Source organism: Nerophis ophidion, linkage group LG12 (genome assembly GCF_033978795.1).
Source record: "Nerophis ophidion isolate RoL-2023_Sa linkage group LG12, RoL_Noph_v1.0, whole genome shotgun sequence".
Lineage (NCBI taxonomy): Eukaryota > Metazoa > Chordata > Actinopteri > Syngnathiformes > Syngnathidae > Nerophis > Nerophis ophidion.
The window spans coordinates 18,888,289-18,911,347 of record NC_084622.1 but is presented as its reverse complement, the minus strand read 5'-3'; the positions used below and the strand labels follow the sequence as shown (position 1 = coordinate 18,911,347).

Sequence of the window (23,059 nt, the reverse complement as noted above, 5' to 3'; positions counted from 1 at the left end):
AAACTCATTTATTGAAATATACATCTCCAGTGTATAAAAACGTGGTGTTTAAAAAAGAAATACTGTTTTATTGCTCCTGAAGAAAAAAAACATTTAATAAGTCTAAAAAAACATGGTGTTTTTATGAAATATTGTCTTTATTGCTCCTAAAGAAAACAAACCGTTTTGAATGTACATCCACAGTGTATAATAACATGGTGTTTTTATGAGATACATTGTTTTATTGCTCCCGAAGAAAACACACATATTTATTAAAATCAACATCTCCAGTGTATAAAACATGGTGTTTTTTTAATCAAATACAGTCTTTATTGCTCCTAAATATAACAAACTAATTTATTGAAATATACATCTCCAGTGTATAAAAACGTGGTGTTTAAAAAAGAAAAAAAAGAAATACTGTTTTATTGCTCCTGAAGAAAAAAAACATTTAATAAGTCTAAAAAAACATGGTGTTTTTATGAAATACTGTCTTTATTGCTCCTAAAGAAAACAAACCGTTTTGAATGTACATCCACAGTGTATAATAACGTGGTGTTTTTATGAGATACATTGTTTTATTGCTCCCGAAGAAAACACGTGTATTTATTAAAATCAACATCTCCGGTGTATAAAACATGGTGTTTTTTTAATCAAATACAGTCTTTATTGCTTCTAAAGATAACAAACACATTTATTGAAATCTACATCTCCAGTGTATAAAAATGTGTTTAAAAAAAAAGAAAGTGAAATACTGTTTATTGCTCCTGAAGAAAACAAATATTTAATAAAAATCCGCATCTACAGTCTATAAAACATGGTGTTTTTTATGAAATACTGTCTTTATTGCTCCTAAAGAAAACAAACGGTTTTTAATCTACATCTATAGTGTATAATAACATGGTGTTTTTATCATATACTATTTATAGGAAATATTTTTATATTGCTCCTTAAGAAAACACACATTTAATTAAATGTAATGGTTTTTGAAAAAAATGAAATACTGTTCAAATTGCTCCAAGTGAAAACTATATATTTTAAAATCTACATCTACAGTGTATAATAACATGGTGTTTTTATGAGATACTATTTTCATTAAATGTTTTTATATTGTTCCTCAAGAAAACACACATTTAATTACTGATAATTGTAATGCTTTTTAAAAAATGAAATACTGTTCAAATTGCTCCTGGAGAAAACTATATATTTTTAAATCTACATCTACAGTATATAATAACATGGTGTTTGAAAAAAAGTGTTACATTGCTCCTTAAGAAAACACACATATTCAATAAAGTCTACATCTATGGTGCATAATAAAAGTTTATTTGTATTTTTATGAAATACTGTTTTGTTGCTCCTGAAGAAAAGAAACATGTTTAAAAGATCTGCATCTACAGTGTATAACAATATGGTGTTTTTTTGAAATATTGTTTTTATAAGTGGTGCAAAAGTGTCACGGACGTGTTAATAGTTTGAAATGTGACAATGTTTAGTTCCTAAGACAATAATCCGGACAGTGAGACCAACCTTGGTCCCCGGGACACTCGTAGTAACCTTTGACCTTCTAACCCACCTCAGGACACATGCAGTGACCTCTGACCTTTCAACCTGCCTCTTTATTGCAGGCTGCCCATCCTCCAGGGCGGGACCTTCAGCTTCATCACCCCCACCATCGCCATTCTGTCTCTGCCCAGGTGGCAGTGTCCGGGCCCCCGGGGGCCTAGCGCCTCGTCCCTGCAGAATAGCAGCGGCCCTCTGGGGGCGGACGGCGGCGAGGAGGTGTGGATGTCACGAATGCGGGAGGTGAGCTTCGTGTCTCGTCCGCCTTCACGCTTCCTTATCGCAGCTTTGAGGTCGGCCGCGGTTTGACCCTGGAACAGACCACTTTTATTGACGTGGACCAGGGGTCGGCAACCCGCGGCTCCGGAGCCTCATGCGGCTCTTTAGCGCCGCCCTAGTGGTTCTCTGGAGCTTTTTAAAAAATATATGAAAAATAGAAATGAGGGGAAAAAAAACATATTTTTTGTTTTAATATGGTTTCTGTAGGAGGACAAACATGACACAAACCTCCCTAATTGTTATAAAGCACACTGTTTGTATTAAACATGCTTCACTGAGTCCAGTATTTGGTGAGCACCGTTTTGTCCTACTCATTTTGGCGGTCCTTGAACTCACCGTAGTTTGTTTACATGTATAACTTTCTCCGACCTTCTAAGACGTGATTTATGCCACTTCTTTTTCTGTCTCTTTTTGTCCACCAAACTTTTAACGTTGTGTGTGAATGCACAAAGGTGAGTTTTGTTGATTTTATTGGCTTGTGTGGAGTGCTAATCAGACATATTTCGTCACTGCATTACTGCAAGCTAATCAATGCTAACATGCTATTTAGGCTAACTATATGTACATATTGCATCACTATGCCTCATTTGTAGCTATATTTGAGCTCATTTAGTCTCATTTAAGTCCTCATTGTTCAATTTATATCTCATGACACATTATTTGTATGTATCCATCCATCCATTTTCTACCGCTTATTCCCTTTCGGGGTCGCGGGGGGCGCTGGCGCCTATCTCAGCTACAATCGGGCGGAAGGCGGGGTACACCCTGGACAAGTCGCCACCTCATCACAGGGCCAACACAGATAGACAGACAACATTCACACTCACATTCACACACTAGGGCCAATTTTTAGTGTTGCCAATCAACCTATTTGTATGTAATATGACTTTTATTTTTTTGCGGCTCCAGACAGATTTGTTTTTGTATTTTTGGTCCAATATGGCTCTTTCAACATTTTGGGTTGCTGACCCCTGCTGTAGGAGGACAAACATGACACAAACCTCCCTAAAAGCACACTGTATGTATTAAATATGCTTCATTGATTGGAGTATTTGGTGAGCGCCGTTTTGTCCTACTAATTTTGACCGTCCTGAACTCACCGTAGTTTGTTTACATGTATAACTTTCTCCGACCTTCTAAGACGTGGTTTATGCCACTTCTTTTTCTGTCTCATTTTGTCCGCCAAACTTATAATGTTGTGCATGAATGCACAAAGGTGAGTTTTGTTGATGTTATTGACTTGTGTGGAGTGCTAATCAGACATATTTGGTCACTACAAGCTAATCGATGCTAACATGCTATCTAGGCTAACTATATGTACATATTGCATCATTATGCCTCATTTGTAGCTATATTTGAGCTCATTTAGTTTCCTTTAAGTCCTCTTAAATCAATTTATATCTCATGACACACTATCTGTATGTAATATGGCTTTAAATTTTTTGCGGCTCCAGACTGATTTGTTTTTTTATTTTTGGTCCAATATGGCTTTTTCAACTATTTGGGTTGCCGACCCCTGACGTAGACAAATGGAATGGAATCCTGAATTCTTCTCTTCCAACAGTCGCTATATAAACTGCAACCTGACAACATTTGTGAGTTACCGCATCATAAACATCAACAACTGATAGCAAATCCATTTTATTTTTCACTTTTTATTCACCGGGGAACACTAACTGCTTCATTACGTGTTGAGTATTGTTTGGCAACTGCTCCATTCTGGGACCTCCGCGATAAAATGTCGTAAATCTAAGGTCGTAAAACATTAAATCTGCAGATTACAGTGTAATAAAAAAATATTTTCAAAAAGACCAAAAATATGAAATAGTTTATTTTGAATAAAGTGCAAATAAGTATTGAATATATCTGCAAATAATCCAAATTAAATTGAAGCATATAATTATAATCATAATATAATAAATAATCCAAATAAAGTTGCAGCTCAGAATTATAATAATCCAATTAAAGTCGCACCAGAGCCTCTGAGTCCGTGTTTTTGGAGGGTCACTGAACACATCACAGTGCTAGCTAGCTAAGTCATTGAAGGCTAATTTGGCACTTCCCAAACTGGCTGTTCTTAGTAGTCTTGTATACAGATCACAAGTGGACTAAACAGATTACAAGTGGACTATTCGGATCACAAGTGGACTATCCGGATCACAAGTGGACTACCGTATTTCCTTGAATTGCCGCCGGGGCGCTAATTAATTTAAAACCTCTTTTCACTCCGACGCTTACCAAAGGCATGTGGTAAATTTAGGCCTGTGCTTATAAATTTGAGTGTGATGTAAGGATACCACAATGAAAAGTACATTTAATTAAAAATAAACGTTATTATTGTCTTACATTTACTTATATATGAAGTCCATGCGGAGCTCCTTCTGATCAAAAGCATCGATAACTTGTTTATAGAAGTCTTCCTTATCTTTCTTCAGTTTTAAAAGTCTCTCTGTCTCGATGGAGATCTTCCTTTATTACCTCCTGCTTTGATTAAAGGTCCAGTTTAAAAAACTGTTTTATTTTAGATATGTAATCCTCCATGTTAAAAGTGCAAGCGAGAAGAAAAAGAAAACGATCGCTGCTCACTCTTGCTGCTTGTTGTCACTTCTTCTGCAGCCGAGTAGTCGCAAGAAGGATCACTAGCGCCCTCTACCACCAGGAGGCGGGAGTCATTTAATGACTCATATTTGACACACGCAGCTACGGTATATTAATAAAACATAGCTGCTTACTGTTCTTTTTAGCATATTCAATAGCTTGGACCTTAAATCTTACTGAATAGCTCCTAATCTTCTTCCTTTTATGTGATTTCAAATGATTGAAATCATCCTCCTCCATTTGGAAAATGATGACAGGTAAAGTGTCACTCGTGACGTGACGAGTTTGACCCAGCGGAAATTTTAGGGATATGCTAATTATTTGGTGAAACGAGTTTGACCTGGCGGTGATTCTAGACATGCGCTAATAAAGATAATATTTGGCGAAACAAGTTTGACCTGGCAGTAATTCTAGGCAGACGCATACTATATACGGCGGCAATTCAAGGAAATACGGTATTCAGGAAACCTTAGACTTCAACACTTCGGTTCGCTCAGACTTAGTTAGGACTGATCTAGTTTGAAGTGGATCTGTTCCCACATTTGTCGGACCAGGGCCACTCCAGCAAGGGAGCACACTTAAGGAGTGAGGAAACAGAAGAAGCACACTTACTACACTTCGAAACCAGTATGATTGTCCTGGTGGTGGTGCCTTCAGGAGAACACCTGTGTGTGGAATCTTCTAAAGTGGGGAGACCGGTGCACAGACAACCACCACACTGTCCTTGGCAAAAGGAAGGCCAGGTTCCAATGGCATGGAGACCAAAACAATAGGGGGCCCATCTTTGCTGCAGCCTTCTTTCACCTTTGTGACCGTTGTGGAGCTTATCTGCAACCACTCCGCAGATGAGGTATTTTTCGACGAGGGAGACGCGCGGACTCCAACGTCACTCCTTCCCTGTGGGGAGCTGTATCCGATGGAAGGGGAACCCAGGACGACCGGCACCTCCTCACAGCTGCAAGAGGCTGCCGGAACTCCGGTCTGTTGGAGGACTTCCTATGGTGCGCCTACCAGCACTTGCGTTTCTGCGCTAACCTTTTGTCTTCCCAGACTAACCCATAAGGCAGCGGGCAAACAGAGAGGAAACAGTACCCGACACAACAACGCTGTGGCAAAGTCACAGGGACCGCGGAGTGTGTGTGGAGCCAAAGCAGAGGAGATGGGAAGAGTGAAACATAAGGAGATTGCTGGGTAAAGGGACTGGAGGACTGAAGTAGTCAGGAGGAGATGAGCATCAGGTGACAGATTGTGGCTCAGATGTTTCATGTATCAAAACTAAAATGTAGCCAATATTAAAATAAATTGCTTGATTTCTAAAAGTATCAACAAGTGTCGCACTACAAGGTTGGTATTGGACCATCCCTACAAGAGGGGACATGCCCAGACAAGTCTCTCACCATTGTGGTTTAAAACTGCTCTCATTGGTCTACCTCAATTTGTAGCAGTGGAACGTTATTTGTCGCTGTGTTGATGCTGGAATGTCCTGTGTTCTTCCCAGATCCAAGGAGCCATCTTGGTGTCTTCCTTGGCTCAGATCCTGCTGGGCTTGACGGGCCTGGTGGGTTTGGTTCTGAAGTACATCGGACCGTTGTCCATCGCTCCCACCATCAGCCTCATCGGCCTGTCTCTCTTCATCGAGGCGGGCAAGAAGTCTGGCACCCACTGGGGCATCGCCGCTCTGTGAGTCTTCATCAACTACAATAGTCCTTCCTCAAATAGAAGAATAGATCTTCATGAACTAGAATAGTTCTTCCTGAAATAAATAGAATCTTGGTACCACGGTTTGAAATGTGCCGATCAGATGTTTAATGATGTCTGGAGTAGGTTGACAAAATGAAGCTTTGGCCTCCTCAAACCAGCTGGAATCGTGCAGTTTAGGACAAGAAGTTTTTGATTAAGGAGGAGTTGCGTTCCTACGACGGCATTGGAAGTCAAGTTTTAAAGAAGGTCAGATGGTAGCAAGTAGACACAGAAGTAGGTCAGTAGTAGATCCAGGTAGTAGTCAGATGGTATCAAGTAGACCCAGAAGTAGGTCAATTGTAGATCCAGGTAGTAGTCAGATGCTATCAAGTAGACACAGAGGTAGGTCAGTAGTAAATCCAGGTAGTAGTCAGATGCTATCAAGTAGACACAGAGGTAGGTTAGTAGTAGATCCAGGTAGTAGTCTGATGGTATTAAATGGACACAGAAGTAGGTCAGTAGTAGATCCAGGTAGTAGTCAGATGGTATCAAGTAGACACAGAAGTAGGTCAGTAGTAGATCCAGGTAGTAGTCGGATGCTATCAAGTAGACACAGAGGTAGGTCAGTAGTAAATCCAGGTAGTAGTCAGATGCTATCAGGTAGACACAGAGGTAGGTTAGTAGTAGATCCAGGTAGTAGTCTGATGGTATTAAATGGACACAGAAGTAGGTCAGTAGTAGATCCAGGTAGTAGTCAGATGGTATCAAGTAGACACAGAAGTAGGTCAGCAGTAGATCCAGGTAGTAGTCAGATGGTATCAAGTAGACACCGAAGTAGGTCAGTAGTATATCCAGGTAGTAGTCAGATGGTATTAAATGGACACAGAAGTAGGTCAGTAGTAGATCCAGGTAGTAGTCAGATGGTATTAAATTGACACAGAAGTAGGTCAGTAGTAGATCTAGGTAGTAGTCAGATGGTATTAAATGGACACAGAAGTAGGTCAGTAGTAGATCCAGGTAGTAGTCAGATGGTATCAAGTAGACACAGAAGTAGGTCAGTAGTAGATCCAGGTAGTAGTCAGATGCTATCAAGTAGACACAGATGTAGGTCAGTAGTAAATCCAGGTAGTAGTCAGATGCTATCAGGTAGACACAGAGGTAGGTTAGTAGTAGATCCAGGTAGTAGTCTGATGATATTAAATGGACACAGAAGTGGGTCAGTAGTAGATCCAGGTAGTAGTCAGATGGTATCAAGTAGACACAGAAGTAGGTCAGTAGTAGATCCAGGTAGTAGTCAGATGGTATCAAGTAGACACAGAAGTAGGTCAGTAGTAGATCCAGGTAGTAGTCAGATGGTATTAAATGGACACAGAAGTAGGTCAGTAGTAGATCCAGGTAGTAGTCAGATGGCATCAAGTAGACACAGAAGTAGGTCAGTAGTAGATCCAGGTAGTAGTCAGATGGCATCAAGTAGACACAGAAGTAGGTTAGTAGTAGATCCAGGTAGTAGTCTGATGATATTAAATGGACACAGAAGTGGGTCAGTAGTAGATCCAGGTAGTAGTCAGATGGTATTAAATGGACACAGAAGTAGGTCAGTAGTAGATCCAGGTAGTAGTCAGATGGCATCAAGTAGACACAGAAGTAGGTCAGTAGTAGATCCAGGTAGTAGTCAGATGGTATTAAGGAGGAGCAGCGGCTTTACTTTTTTTTTACAGCTGCCCACTGCTCCCCTCACTTCCCAGGGGCTGAACAAGGGGATGGGTCGAATGCAGAGGAAACATTTCACCACATCTAGTGTGTGTGTGACAATCATTCCTACTTTAACTTTAATCATTGGTACTTTAAATAAAATAAATAATGGACAATACGGCTCCACCACTTTAGTCATAATTTTTGCGCTTAAAAACTTCTCTACGGTTTGATATTGTCATGACTGCCACAAGTGGTGGAAACGTGTATTACAACCGCTGAAGCCCATTTTTATGGCGGTCCTGCAGGGGCCGCTGGCGCTGCAACAATGAACGAAGAAACAATGTTTCACACGACAAAGTTGTGTTGACTTTGCATTTTGACGGCAGCAACTTTGGAGGCGTCTCCTGTCGACCGGGTCTTAGCGGTTCAGGGAAGGCGTCAAGGTCTCCGTGATGGCTTCATCGCCAGCTGCTGGCCTTCAGAGCAGGCGGAAGTCTGCTCTCAGTGAGGGGCGTCTGCATGGCAGACATCTTCATCCCCTCGACTCCACATGATTCATCTCTGCCGCTTCCATTGCTCCAGCTTGGCCCCCGAAAAACTTGGGCCACGGAGATATTTGTCAGGGAGGACCACATTAGTCTCGGAGATCTGAGCCAATGTTGGACTCCGCACGTCTGGTACCACTGGAACAATCGGAGCAGGGGTGACCAAACCTTTTCCACTGAGGGCCGCACACTGAAAATCAAAGCAGGCGGGGGCCATTTTCATGTAATAACACGTTAAGTCTAAGGTCCTTTGACGGCCGTCTATTTTTTTCCACACGTTTTTCCCCCCTCGGCCGGTTCTGTAGCTGCAGAAAGTGTAATGGCGTCCAGTTACCGTGGAGCCACAAGCAAGAAAATAGCGAGCAGAAATGCACAAAGACAGCGGGACATTGGAGAAGCCTCAGGTCCAAAGTCATGGCAAGTTGTCTTCAGGACAAGACAATTTGATCTCCAATCACCGTGAGACGACATCGTCGGAGGGAACGCTGCTGGTGAGCGACACACACGTACAAACCCTGTTTCCATATCAGTTGGGAAACTGTGCTAGATGTAAATATAAACAGAATACAATGATTTGCAAATCCTTTTCAACCCATATTCAGTTGAATATGCTACAAAGACAACATATTTGATGTTCAAACTTATAAACTTAATTTTTTTTTTGCAAATAATAATTAACTTATAATTTCATGGCTGCAACACGTGCCGAAGTAGTTGGGAAAGGGCATGTTCACTACTGTGTTACATCACCTTTTCTTTTAACAACACTCAATAAATGTTTGGGAACTGAGGAAACTAATTGTTGAAGCTTTGAAAGTGGAATTCTTTCCCATTCTTGTTTTATGTAGAGCTTCTGTCGTTCAACAGTCCGGGGTCTCCGCTGTCGTATTTTACGCTTCATAATGCGCCACACATTTTCCATGGGAGACAGGTCTGGACTGCAGGCGGGCCAGGAAAGTACTCACACTCTTTTTTTACGAAGCCACGCTGTTGTAACACGTGCTGAATGTGGCTTGGCATTGTCTTTCTGAAATAAGCAGGGGCGTCCATGAAAAAGACGGCACTTAGATGGCAGCATATGTTGTTCCAAAAGCTGTATGTACCTTTCAGCATTAATGGTGCCTTCACAGACGTGTAAGTTACCCATGCCTTGGGCACTAATGCACCCCCATACCATCACAGATGCTGGCTTTTGAACTTTGTGTCGATAACAGTCTGGATGGTTCGCTTCCCCTTTGGTCCGGATGACACAATGTCGAATATTTCCAAAAACAATTTGAAATGTGGACTCGTCAGACCACAGAACACTTTTCCACTTTGCATCAGTCCATCTTAGATGATCTTGACCCCAGAGAAGCAGGTGGCATTTCTGGATGTTTTTGTTAAATGGCTTTCGCTTTGCATAGTAGAGCTTTAACTTGCACTTACAAATGTAGCGACAAACTGTATTTAGTGACGGTGGTTTTCTGAAGTGTTCCTGAACCCATGTGGTGATATCCTTTAGAGATTGATGTTGGTTTTTGATACAGTGCCGTCTGAAGGATCGAAGGTCACTGTCATTCAATGTTGGTTTCCGGCCATGCCGCTTACCTGGAGTGATTTCTCCAGATTCTCTGAACCTTTTGATGATATTATGGAGCGTAGATGTTGAAATCCCTAAATTTCTTGCAATTTCACTTTGAGAAAGGTTGATCTTAAACTCGCCCCATCCTTTCCTGTGAAAGACTGAGCATTTTTTGGGAAGCTGTTTTTATACCCAATTATGGAACCCACCTGTTCCCAATTAGCCTGCACACCTGTGGGATGTTCCAAATAAGAGTTTGATGAGCATTCCTCAACTTTATCAGTATTTATTGCCACTTTTCCCAACTTCTTTGTCACGTGTTGCTGGCATCAAATTCAAAAGTTAATGATTATTTGCAAAAAACACTTTTTTTATGAGTTTGAACATCAAATATGTTGTCTTTGTAGCATATTCAACTGAATATGGCTTGAAAAGGATTCGCAAATCATTGTATTCTGTTTATATTTACATCTAACACAATTCCCCAACTCATATGGAAACGGGGGTTGTACATGACGGCTCCTCCAACACCTTCTCTTCTCCTTCCTCTCTCCCACCAATTACAGTTCCATCTATCCATCCATTTCCTACCGCTTGGGTTCACAACCCAATATTGCCATGGCTGCAGTACATTCTTTTATAACATGTTCTGACTGATAGCCAGCATTTACAGAATGTTTAATAGGATGAATATTACATTTATTAAAATGGTCATGCAACAAAACAAATATGATTAACTTGTACAAAATATATTGTAGAGAATATTTATTCAGATAGAAATATCACAGAATACACTAACACACATCTTTGATCATAACAAACTACAAGTTACCTTAATAATGTGTGAAACTGCCATCTAAACATGAGAGTGTAGCCCCTCTGTAAATACAAGTGCTCCTACAGCAGGAATACCATCCATCCATCCATTTCTACCGCTTTTTCCCTTTGGGGTCGCGGGGGGCGCTGGTGCCTATCTCAACTATGATCGGGCGGATGGCGGGGTACACCCTGGACAAGTGGCCACCTCATCACAGGGCCAACACAGATAGACAACATTCACACACTAGGGACCATTTAGTGTTGCCAATCAACCTATCCCCAGGTGCATGTCTTTGGAGGTGGGAGGGGCCTATCCCCAGGTGCATGTCTTTGGAGGTGGGAGGGGCCTATCGCCCCCAGGTGCATGTCTTTGGAGGTGGGAGGGGCCTATCCCCAGGTGCATGTCTTTGGAGGTGGGAGGGGCCTATCCCCAGGTGCATGTCTTTGGAGGTGGGAGGAAGCCGTAGTACCCGGAGGGAACCCACGCAGCCACGGGGAGAACATGCAAACTCCACACAGAAAGATCCCGAGCCCGGGATTGAACCCTGACTACTCAGGACCTTCGTATTGTGAGGCAGACGCACTAACCCCTCTGCCACCGTGAAGTCCACAGCAGGAATACACATTCTGCATTTCTACAAAATCCGGTAAAACTCAAACACACTGCAAGTATTTTTTTTAAATTGTCATTAAAAGCGTGTTGACGTCCATTTTGTGTTGAGCTTTAAAAAAAAAAAAAACATTTCATTAAAGCAAACTAACTCTCTTAACTCGACCCTCGCCAGATCCTTGTCGTTGGCTGAGCTCCACACAAGGATCTGGGCTTGAAGGCATTGCAAACTCCTTCCAGACAGCAAAAACTAATGAAGCAATCAGGATCGCCGGCCAGGAGTTCCTGGATGTGACGTAGCTTCACGCAGTGAGGAGTCCTGTGCTGCGATGGATTCTGCTATTGCAACTGATTTGTCACATCTATGGAGTATACACGTTTTTAAACAGACAAGGGTTTTTTGAAGTCATTTCTTGGTGGCAAGGATGTTTTGGCTCTTCTTCCTACCGGGTTTGGATTTTCCAGCGTGGCTCTCATCAGCGTCACGGCTTGATTTCCATGTGAGTTGTACAAGTAACACGTCACTCAAGACAACGGACAAGTGGTGTATCCAATCACATGCAGTGATTTTTTTTTACAAGGCCCCGCCTTCTGAAATACATCTTTTATTGAGAAGTTCCAGATCCTTGAGTGGAGCTCAGCAAACTACAAAGATCTGGCAAGGGTCAGGTCATAATTCCTTAGTCATGATGATAAAAACTAGAAAGTTATCTGTCGAAGGTACTTTTATTGATAATGAAAAAATATTTAACTATTAATTTTGAGTTAACTATGAAAAACTGAATATTTTAATCGTTTTGACAGCCCTAATGAATCTAATGAATATATATATATATATATATATATATATATATATATATACACACATACATACATATATTAATATATCTCTATATATGTGTGTATATATATATATATATATATATATGTGTGTATATATATATATATATATATATATGTGTGTATATATATATATATATATATATAAATATATGTATGGATATATATATATATATTTAAATATATATATGTGTGTGTGTGTATATATATATGTGTGTATATATATATTTATATATATATATATATATATATATATATGTATATACATACACATATATATATGTGTGTGTGTATACATATATATATATGTGTGTGTGTGTATATATGTATAAATATGTGTATGTGTATAGATATATATATGTATATATTTATACATATATAAGTATATATATATATATATATATGCATATATATATATATATATATATATATATATATATATATATACATATATATATATATATATATATATATATATATATACATATGTGTATACATATATATATACATATATATATATATATGTATATATGCTATCACACACAAGTAAACACGCTGCCGCTATGCTTGAATCATGGTGTACTCAGTAAGAAGGTGTACAGACTAAGAAGGTGTACACACTAAGAAAGTGTACTCAGTAAGAAGGTGTACACACTAAGAAGGTGTACTCAGTAAGAAGGTGTACAGACTAAGAAGGTGTACTCATTAAGAAGGTGTACACACTAAGAAGGTGTACACACTAAGAAGGTATACTCAGTAAGAAGGTGTACACACTAAGAAGCTGTATTCACTAAGAGGGTGTATTCAGTAAGACGGTGTACTCAGTAAGAAGGTGTACACACTAAGAAGGTGTACTCCGTAAGAAGGTGTACTCAGTAAGAAGGTGTACTCAGTGAGATGGTATACTCAGTAAGAAGGTGTACACACTAAGAAGGTGTACTCCGTAAGAAGGTATACTCAGTAAGAAGGTGTACACACTAAGAAGGTGTACTCCGTAAGAAGGTATACTCAGTAAGAAGGTGTACACACTAAGAAGGTGTACTCAGTAAGAATGTGTACACACTAAGAAGGTGTACTCCGTAAGAAGGTATACTCAGTAAGAAGGTGTACTCAGTAAGAAGGTGTACACACTAAGAAGCTGTACTCAGTAAGAAGGTGTACACGGTGCCCTCCAGCAGGTGTGTGTGAAGTATTCAAGACATCCTGCATTCTTGGAAGGAATCTTCCTCTCTGTGAGGTTTGGAAGTGGTCCCGCACTAAACCTCCATGCACACCTCCTTCTCCATGGGAATCTGCAAACATTTGGACTCATCTTCCACTTTATTGCAACCTCAGCACATCTTTTTTTATCGCGGTGATAAAAGATGGTTGATTCTTCATCGGGAGTGGAGATGACGGGCCAAGAATATTTCTAAAGGAATCCATGTCTGAAGGCCCAGATGATCCTCGTGGTGGAGTCCACATGCTCGCCATCAACCTCCTTCTTCTCATTCACAAACCATGGCAGCCTTTTTCGTCCAAACAAACAACAAACAAAATAAAAGTGTGTTCGAGTCAAGGACATGAACATGATGTGAGTGAAATGGTGAGGAAGAAGAAAGGTTAATCAATCAATCAATCAATCAATCTTTGTTTATTTATATAGCCGTAAATCACTAGTGTCTCAAAGGGCTGCGCAAACCACAACACAAACCACAACGACATCCTCGGTAGAGCCCACATAAGGGCAAGGAAAACTCACCCCAGTGGGACCTCGGTGACAGTGACCCTGATTACTATGAGAAACCTTGGAGAGGACCGCATATGTGGGCAACCCCCCCAGGGGACCGAAAGCAATGGATGTCGAGTGCGTCTAACATGATACTGTTACATTTCAATCCATAGTGGATCCAACACAACCGAGAGAGTCGAGTCCAAAGTGGATCCAACACAGTAGCAAGAGTCCCATCCATAGTGGAGCCAGCAGGAAACCATCCCAAGCAGAGGCGGATCAGCAGCGCAGAGATGTTCCCAACCGATACACAGGCGAGCGGTCCATCCTGGGTCCCGACTCTGGACAGCCAGTACTTCATCCATGGCCACCGGACCGGACCCCCCTCCACAAGGGAGAGTGGGACATAGGAGAAAAAGAAAAGAAACGGCTAGAGTAGGTGAGACTTAAATGCTTCTACTGAGGTAGCATCTCGAACTGTTACCGGGAGAACATTCCAGAGTACTGGAGCCCGAACGTAAAACCAACCTCAGATCGTTACAAACCAGTGGACCCCAGACCAGACCACACTGTGGCCTTCCAAGGCTCAAGCTCCTCCTGCCTCACCTGCTCCACACTCTTCCATAGCTCCTGCACTTCCTGTTTCCACCGCCAACACCGACAGACCTCCTCCCGTTAGCCAACCCACCCTTGGTTTCTGCTCCCGCTGAGGTCGCGAACCAACAGCTCATCCTTTGAGCTCGAGATAGTGTCTGGAATCTGCTTCCTGAAGGGCAGGGATAGGACTGGCAGATGTGCAACAGGGGATGCAGAGCTCCTTCCTGCAAGGCCCTCCCGCCTGTTTTGGGGCACCTCCTGCAAGGCCGCCACCCACCTTTTCTAGGTCACCTCCTGCAAGGCTGCCACCAGCCTTTTCTGGGGTACCTCCTGCAAGGCCGCCACTTGCCTTTTCTGGGGCACCTCCTGCAAGGCCGCCACCCGCCTTTTCTGGGGCACCTCCTGCAAGGCCGCCACCCGCCTTTTCTGGGGCACCTCCTGCACGGCCGACACCCGCCTTTTTTGAGGCACCTCCTGCACGGCCGCCACCTGCGTTTTCTGGGGCACCTCCTGCACGGCCGCCACCCGCCTTTTCTGGGGCACTTCATGCACGGCCGCCACCCGCCTTTTCTGGGGCACTTCCTGCAAGTCCGCCACTCGGCACCTCCTGCAAGGCCGCTGCTTAGGAGTGGGGACGGGGAGTCGTTCTGTCACGACTGGCACATGTTCCCCGTGGTTTAGGTTCACTTCCTTTTTTTGCACTCATATTTTGTTCCTACTTCCTGTTCGGATTGTATTGTCCAGCAGTAGCTTCACCCTTGCTCACCTGCAGATAATTAGCAGTCATTTGAGTCACCTGCATCTCCTCAAGGATTAAAAGTCAGTGTCACTTATGAGTCGGTGTGGGATCATTAGAGTTATGAACAAACACGGTTTTCAAATCGTTGCTTAATATTTGTTAGCTCCAAGATCTTCCTAAAAGCCTTTTTTATTATTCCAACCAGGTCTTTGTAGTCTGCCTAACTTCATTCCCGGAGAGCTTCCCCTATGCTTCTGGTGCACTTCCAGTTGCACTCTAGCTTTGGGTGTGTCATTAAATATGCTTCCACCTGCACTGCAACTCCTGTCTCTGCATCCTGGGCTCACAGCAAACGCTACGTGCCGCTTCATGCTCAAAGCCACGTGGGAATAGAGATCATGTTTCAGAACTGCAAAAGATATCCGTCCAGATTTAGTGATCGGTTTTTTCCCGGTCCCAAGGTTTAACCCTGACTAGCATGTGTGAGGAGGCCAGGCTGTGATGTAGACAAACTGAAATAAATCATTTTAACTGGAGAAATATCCCAGAAGTCCTTGCTGCTGTGCATTGCGTACAAATGACAACACTTCACTGAACCGACGGAGCTCTTCTTCTCCCACGTAGACATAAACAAAATACAAATATTAAGCTTTTGTTTTGATGCTATTCCTTCTTCATGTTTGATGTTTTGCTCTAAGTAGTCTCTCAAGTACTAAAAAGCTCCTTTGCTTTGGAAGCTGAATGTGATGTTTTGTGTCTCCACAGCACGGTGTGTCTCATTCTGCTCTTCTCGCAGTACCTCAGCAAGGTGGACGTCCCTCTGGTGGCCTACAAGGACAAGAAGTGGAAGGTCTTCCACTACCCTCTCTTCAAGCTCTTCTCAGTGAGTAACCACCTCCTCATCCAGCACGGCATCAAACGGCGCACATCGGTTCTTAGAAGAAGTCTCCGCTTCATGCTCTCGCCGGCCCTGCGGTTAATAAAACACCGCTTAAAACCACTCAATTTGTGTCAGTTGGTCCAAGTAGAGTTAGCGGTGAGCGTGCACAAATGTACTCTTGAGCCTGATCACTAAGACCCAAATACCAGGCACAAAAAAGCGCATGCAAATGACAAAATAGTGTGTACTATTAGTGGGCGCAATGGCAGTAAGTGGGCCATGTTTCCAGTGAGGGTTGGACTCCGCCAAGGCTGCGCTTTGTCACCCATTCTGTTCAAAACTTTTATGGACAGAATTTCTAGGCGCAGTCAAGGCGTAGAGAGGATCCGGTTTGGTGGCTGCAGGATTAGGTCTCTGCTTTATGCAGATGTGGTCCTGATGGCTTCATCTGGCCAGGATCTTCAGCTCTCACCGGATCGGTTCGCTGCCGAGTGTGAAGCGACTGGGATGAGAATTAGCACCTCCAAGTCCGAGTCCATGGTTCTCGCCTGGAAAAGGGTGGAGTGCCATCTCCGGGTTGGGGAGGAGACCCTGCCCCAAATGGAGGAGTTCAAGTACCTCGGAGTCTTGTTCACGAGTGAGGGAAGAGTGGATGGTGAGATCGACAGGCGGATCGGTGCAGCGTCTTCGGTAATGTGGATGCTGTATCGATCCGTTGTGGTGAAGAAAGAGCTGAGCCGAGAGGCAAGGCTCTCAATTTAGCCGTCGATCTACGTTCCCATCCTCACCTATGGTCATGAGCTTTGGGTTATGACTGAAAGGACAAGATCACGGGTACAAGCGGCTATAATGAGTTTAGTCCACTGGGTGGCGGGTCTCTCCCTTAGAGATAGGGTGAGAAGCTCTGTCATCCAGGAGGAACTCAATGTAAAGCCGCTGCTCCTCCACATGGAGAGAAGCCAGATGAGGTGGTTCGGGCATCTGGTCAGGATGCCACCCGAACACCTAGGGTACGTCCGACCGGCAGGAGGCCACGGGGAAGACCCAGGACACGTTGGGAAGACTATGTCTCCTGGCTGGCCTGGGAACGCCTTGAGATCCCCCGGGAAAAGCTGGATGAAGTGGCTGGGGAGAGGAAAGTCTGGGCTTCCCTGCTTAGGCTGCTGCCCCCGCGACCCAACCTCGGATAAGCGGAAGAAGATGGATGGATGGATTGATATTAGTGGGCGTGTTGTGCGCGATCTACTAAGACTGCGTGTACAATGAATCACCTTATTGAAAGGTGTGCTGGCCATCCAAAGATTCATGTTGTCATGCCTCTACCACAGTGGTCATCCAGGAAGTTGCCAGAGTCCAGCAGCACATGCTCTGTGAGCCCTCTCTCTCCCCCCCGGCCTACATGCACGCATCATGTTCCTCTCTCTGTTATTCTTTTGCGTTGCGCAATGGTTGGCTGCAAGATGCTGCTGGCCCGACTTTGTGGAGAGTTTGCACAAACACACGCTGAGCTCCGCCGTCCAAACGGCAGCAACATCTAACTCACCTGAGCCGATCACCTGAGTCACGGGCGCTCGGGGCTGAAGAGCTTGACACATTGTGCCGGCGTGACTCACCGCCATGAAAGAACTAAAAAAACAATTTGATCTGATCTTTCACGGGCCAAGGAAGCAGCTTGCCTCCACTTTGTGCTGCTCCTCGTCAAACACACACCGCTGAGGGACGTCCTGGCGTGAAGGAATGAAGCTTCAGAAAGTGGCAGTGAAAGGAAAGTCCAGCACACGCCCAGCGATGTTTACATTGAACATAAAACATTACACCGCTTGAAACTGCACCAGACCACATCACAGGACAGCCTCACCACTTTACACCACTTTATTCTACACCACATTACACTACATACACCACATTACACTACAACAAATTACACTACACCACATTACACTACACCACATTATACTACACCACTTTACACTACACCACATTACACTACACCACATTATACTACACCACTTTACACTACACCACATTATACTACACCACTTTACACTACACCACTTTATACTACACCACTTTACACTACACCACATTATACTACACCACTTTACACTACACCACATTACACTATATCACATTACACTACACCACTTTACACTACATCACATTACACTACACCACATTACACTACACCACATTACACTACACCACTTTACACTACACCACATTACACTACACCACTTTACATTACACTACACCACATTACACTGCACCACTTTACACTACACCACTTTACACTACATCACATTACACCACACCACTTTACACTACACCACATTACATTACACCACTTTACACTACATCACATTACACTACACCACTTTACACAACATCCCATTACACTACACCACTTTACACTACACCACATGACACTACAGTACTTTACACTACACCACATGACACTACACCACATTACACTACACCACTTTACATTACACTACACCACATTACACTGCACCACTTTACACTACACCACTTTACACTACATCACATTACACCACACCACTTTACACTACACCACATTACACTACACCACTTTACACTACATCACATTACACTACACCACTTTACACAACATCCCATTACACTGCACCACTTTACACTACACCACTTTACACTACATCACATTACACCACACCACTTTACACTACACCACATTACACTACACCACTTTACACTACATCACATTACACTACACCACTTTACACAACATCCCATTACACTACACCACTTTACACTAAACCACATGACACTACAGTACTTTACACTACACCACATGACACTACACCACATTACACTACACCACTTTACACTACAGCACATTACACTACACCACATTACACTACAACAAATTACACTACACCACTTTACACTACACCACATTACACTACACCACATTATACTACACCACTTTACACTACACCACATTACACTACACCACATTACACTACACCACATTATACTACACCACTTTACACTACACCACATTACACTATATCACTTTACACTACACCACTTTACACTACATCACATTACACTACACCACATTACACTACACCACATTACACTACACCACTTTACACTACACCACATTACACTACACCACTTTACACTACACCACTTTACATTACACTACACCACATTACACTACACCACTTTACACTACACCACTTTACACTACATCACATTACACCACACCACTTTACACTACACCACATTACACTACACCACTTTACACTACATCACATTACACTACACCACTTTACACTACATCACATTACACTACACCACTTTACACTACACCACATGACACTACACCACTTTACACTACACCACATTACACTACACCACATTACACTACACCACTTTACACTACAGCACATTACACTACACCACTTTACACTACATCACATTACACTACACCACTTTACACTACACCACATGACACTACACCACTTTACACTACACCACATTACACTACACCACATTAAACTACAACAAATTACACTACACCACTTTACACTACACCACTTTACATTACACTACACCACATTACACTACACCACTTTACACTACACCACTTTACACTACATCACATTACACCACACCACTTTACACTACACCACATTACACTACACCACTTTACACTACATCACATTACACTACACCACTTTACACTACATCACATTACACTACACCACTTTACACTACACCACATGACACTACACCACTTTACACTACACCACATTACACTACACCACATTACACTACACCACTTTACACTATATCACTTTACACTACACCACTTTACACTACATCACATTACACTACACCACATTACACTACACCACATTACACTACACCACTTTACACTACACCACATTACACTACACCACTTTACACTACACCACTTTACATTACACTACACCACATTACACTACACCACTTTACACTACACCACTTTACACTACATCACATTACACCACACCACTTTACACTACACCACATTACACTACACCACTTTACACTACATCACATTACACTACACCACTTTACACTACATCACATTACACTACACCACTTTACACTACACCACATGACACTACACCACTTTACACTACACCACATTACACTACACCACATTACACTACACCACTTTACACTACAGCACATTACACTACACCACTTTACACTACATCACATTACACTACACCACTTTACACTACACCACATGACACTACACCACTTTACACTACACCACATTACACTACACCACATTAAACTACAACAAATTACACTACACCACTTTACACTACACCACATTACACTACACCACATGATACTACACCACTTTACACTACACCACATTACACTACACATTATACTACACCACTTTACACTACACCACATTACACTATATCACATTACACTACACCACATGACACTACACCACTTTACACTACACCACACTACACTACACCACATTACACTACACCACATTACACTACACCACTTTACACTACACCACATTACACTACATCACATTACACTACATCACATTACACTAAACCACATTACACTACACCACATTACACCACACCACTTTACACCACATTACACTACACCACTTTACACTACACCACTTTACATTACACTACACCACATTACACTACACCACTTTACACTACATCACATTACACCACACCACTTTACACTACACCACTTTACACTACACCACATTACACTACACCACTTTACACTACATCACATTACACTACACCACTTTACACTACATCACATTACACTACACCACATGACACTACACCACATGACACTACACCACTTTACACTACACCACATTACACTACACCACTTTACACTACAGCACTTTACACTACAGCACATTACACTACACCACATTACACTACACCACTTTACACTACACCACATTAAACTACACCACATTACACTACACCACATTACACTACACCACTTTACACTACACCACTTTACACCACTTTATACTACACCGCTTTACACTAACACCACATGACACTACACCACATTACACTACACCACTTTACACTACACCACATGACACTACACCACTTTACACTACACCACTTTACACTACACCACATGGCACTACACCACTTTACACTACACCACTTTACACTACACCACATTACACTACACCACTTTGCACTACACCACATTACACTACACCGCTTTACACTACACCGCTTTACACTACACCACTTTACACTACACCACATTACACTACACCACTTTACACTACACCACTTTACACTACACCACATTACACTACACCACTTTACACTACACCACATTACACTACATCACACTACCATTCATGTTTTCAACATTTCACACCAGTCATGTTTTCATCATTTCACAACACTCATATTTTCATCATTTCACACCACACGTTTTTATAATTTCACACCACTCATGTTTTCATCATTTCACACCATTCATGTTTTCATCACTTCACACCACTGTTTTTATCACTTCTCATCGCTCATATTTTCATCACTTCACACTGTCCATGTTCTCATTATTTCACACCGTTCATGTTCTCATCATTTCACACCGGTCATGTTTTCATCACTTCTCACCACTCATGTTTTTATCATTTCACACATTCATGTTTTCATCATTTCCCACTACTCATGTTTTCATCATTTCACACTATTAATGTTTTCATCACTTCACGTCACTTGTGTTTTCATCATTTCACATCACTCAAGTTTTCATCATTTCACAACATTCATGTTTTCATCATTTCACACCACTCATGCTTTCCTCATTTGACACCACTCATGTTTTCATCACTTCACGTCACTCATGTTTTCATCATTTCACAACATTCATGTTTTCATCATTTCACACCACTCTTGCTTTCCTCATCTGACACCACTCATGTTTTAATCACTTCACACTATTAATGTTTTCATCACTTCACGTCACTCATGTTTTCATCATTTCACATCACTCAAGTTTTCATCATTTCACAACATTCATGTTTTCATCATTTCACACCAGTCCTGTTTTCATCATTTCACACCACTCATATTTTTATCATTTCACACCATTCATGTTTTCATCATTTCACATCACTCATGTTTCCAACATTTCACACCAGTCATGTTTTCATAATTTCACAACACTCATGTTTTCATTATTTCACATCACTCAGGTTGTCATCATTTCACAACATTCATGTTTTCATCATTTCACACCACTCATGTTTTCATCACTTCACATCACTCATGTTTTCATCATTTCACACCACTCATGTTTTCATCATTTCACACCACTCATGTTTTCATCATTTCACACTGGTCAAGTTGTTAACATTTTACACCGGTCATGTTTTCATCATTTCACACATTCATGTTTTCATCACTTCACACCACTCATGTTTTCAACATTTCACAACAGTCATGTTTTTATCATTTCACAACACTCATATTTTCATCATTTCACACCACACCTTTTTATCATTTCACACATTCATGTTATCATCATTTCACAGCACTCATGCGTTCACTTGATGGTGTGAGCTAGAAGAAGCTGCAGATGAATAAAAACTGCTCTGTGTTCCAAGTGTCGGTGCAAAGTCTTGCTTGGCAACATTTGCAACATCCTCTGCCAAAACGAGCTCCTTTATTAATCCCAGAGGGGAAATGAATGAATGAACGGAGCCATAAAATAAAATAAAAATAAAAATACAATAAAAATATAACAAGGTTGCTCTGCCAAGAAAAAGGGAGGTGTGCTGTCATGCTGTCACACACACCTGCATTACACCTGTCATGCTGTCACACACACCTGCATTACACCTGTCATGCTGTCACACACACCTGCATTACACCTGTCATG

General features: G+C 42.0%; 1 protein-coding gene across 1 annotated transcript in view; it reads left to right on the top strand.

The window, feature by feature from the left end:
* The window catches only part of si:dkey-106n21.1 (solute carrier family 23 member 1), a 115,855-nt gene that overhangs the window by 57,799 nt on the left and 34,997 nt on the right, over positions 1-23,059 (top strand). The window contains exons 4-6 of the mRNA XM_061916994.1: positions 1,608-1,785; positions 5,918-6,099; positions 15,985-16,102. Coding sequence (XP_061772978.1) covers positions 1,608-1,785; positions 5,918-6,099; positions 15,985-16,102 — 478 coding nt within the window. The remainder of the gene's footprint in view (positions 1-1,607; positions 1,786-5,917; positions 6,100-15,984; positions 16,103-23,059) is intronic.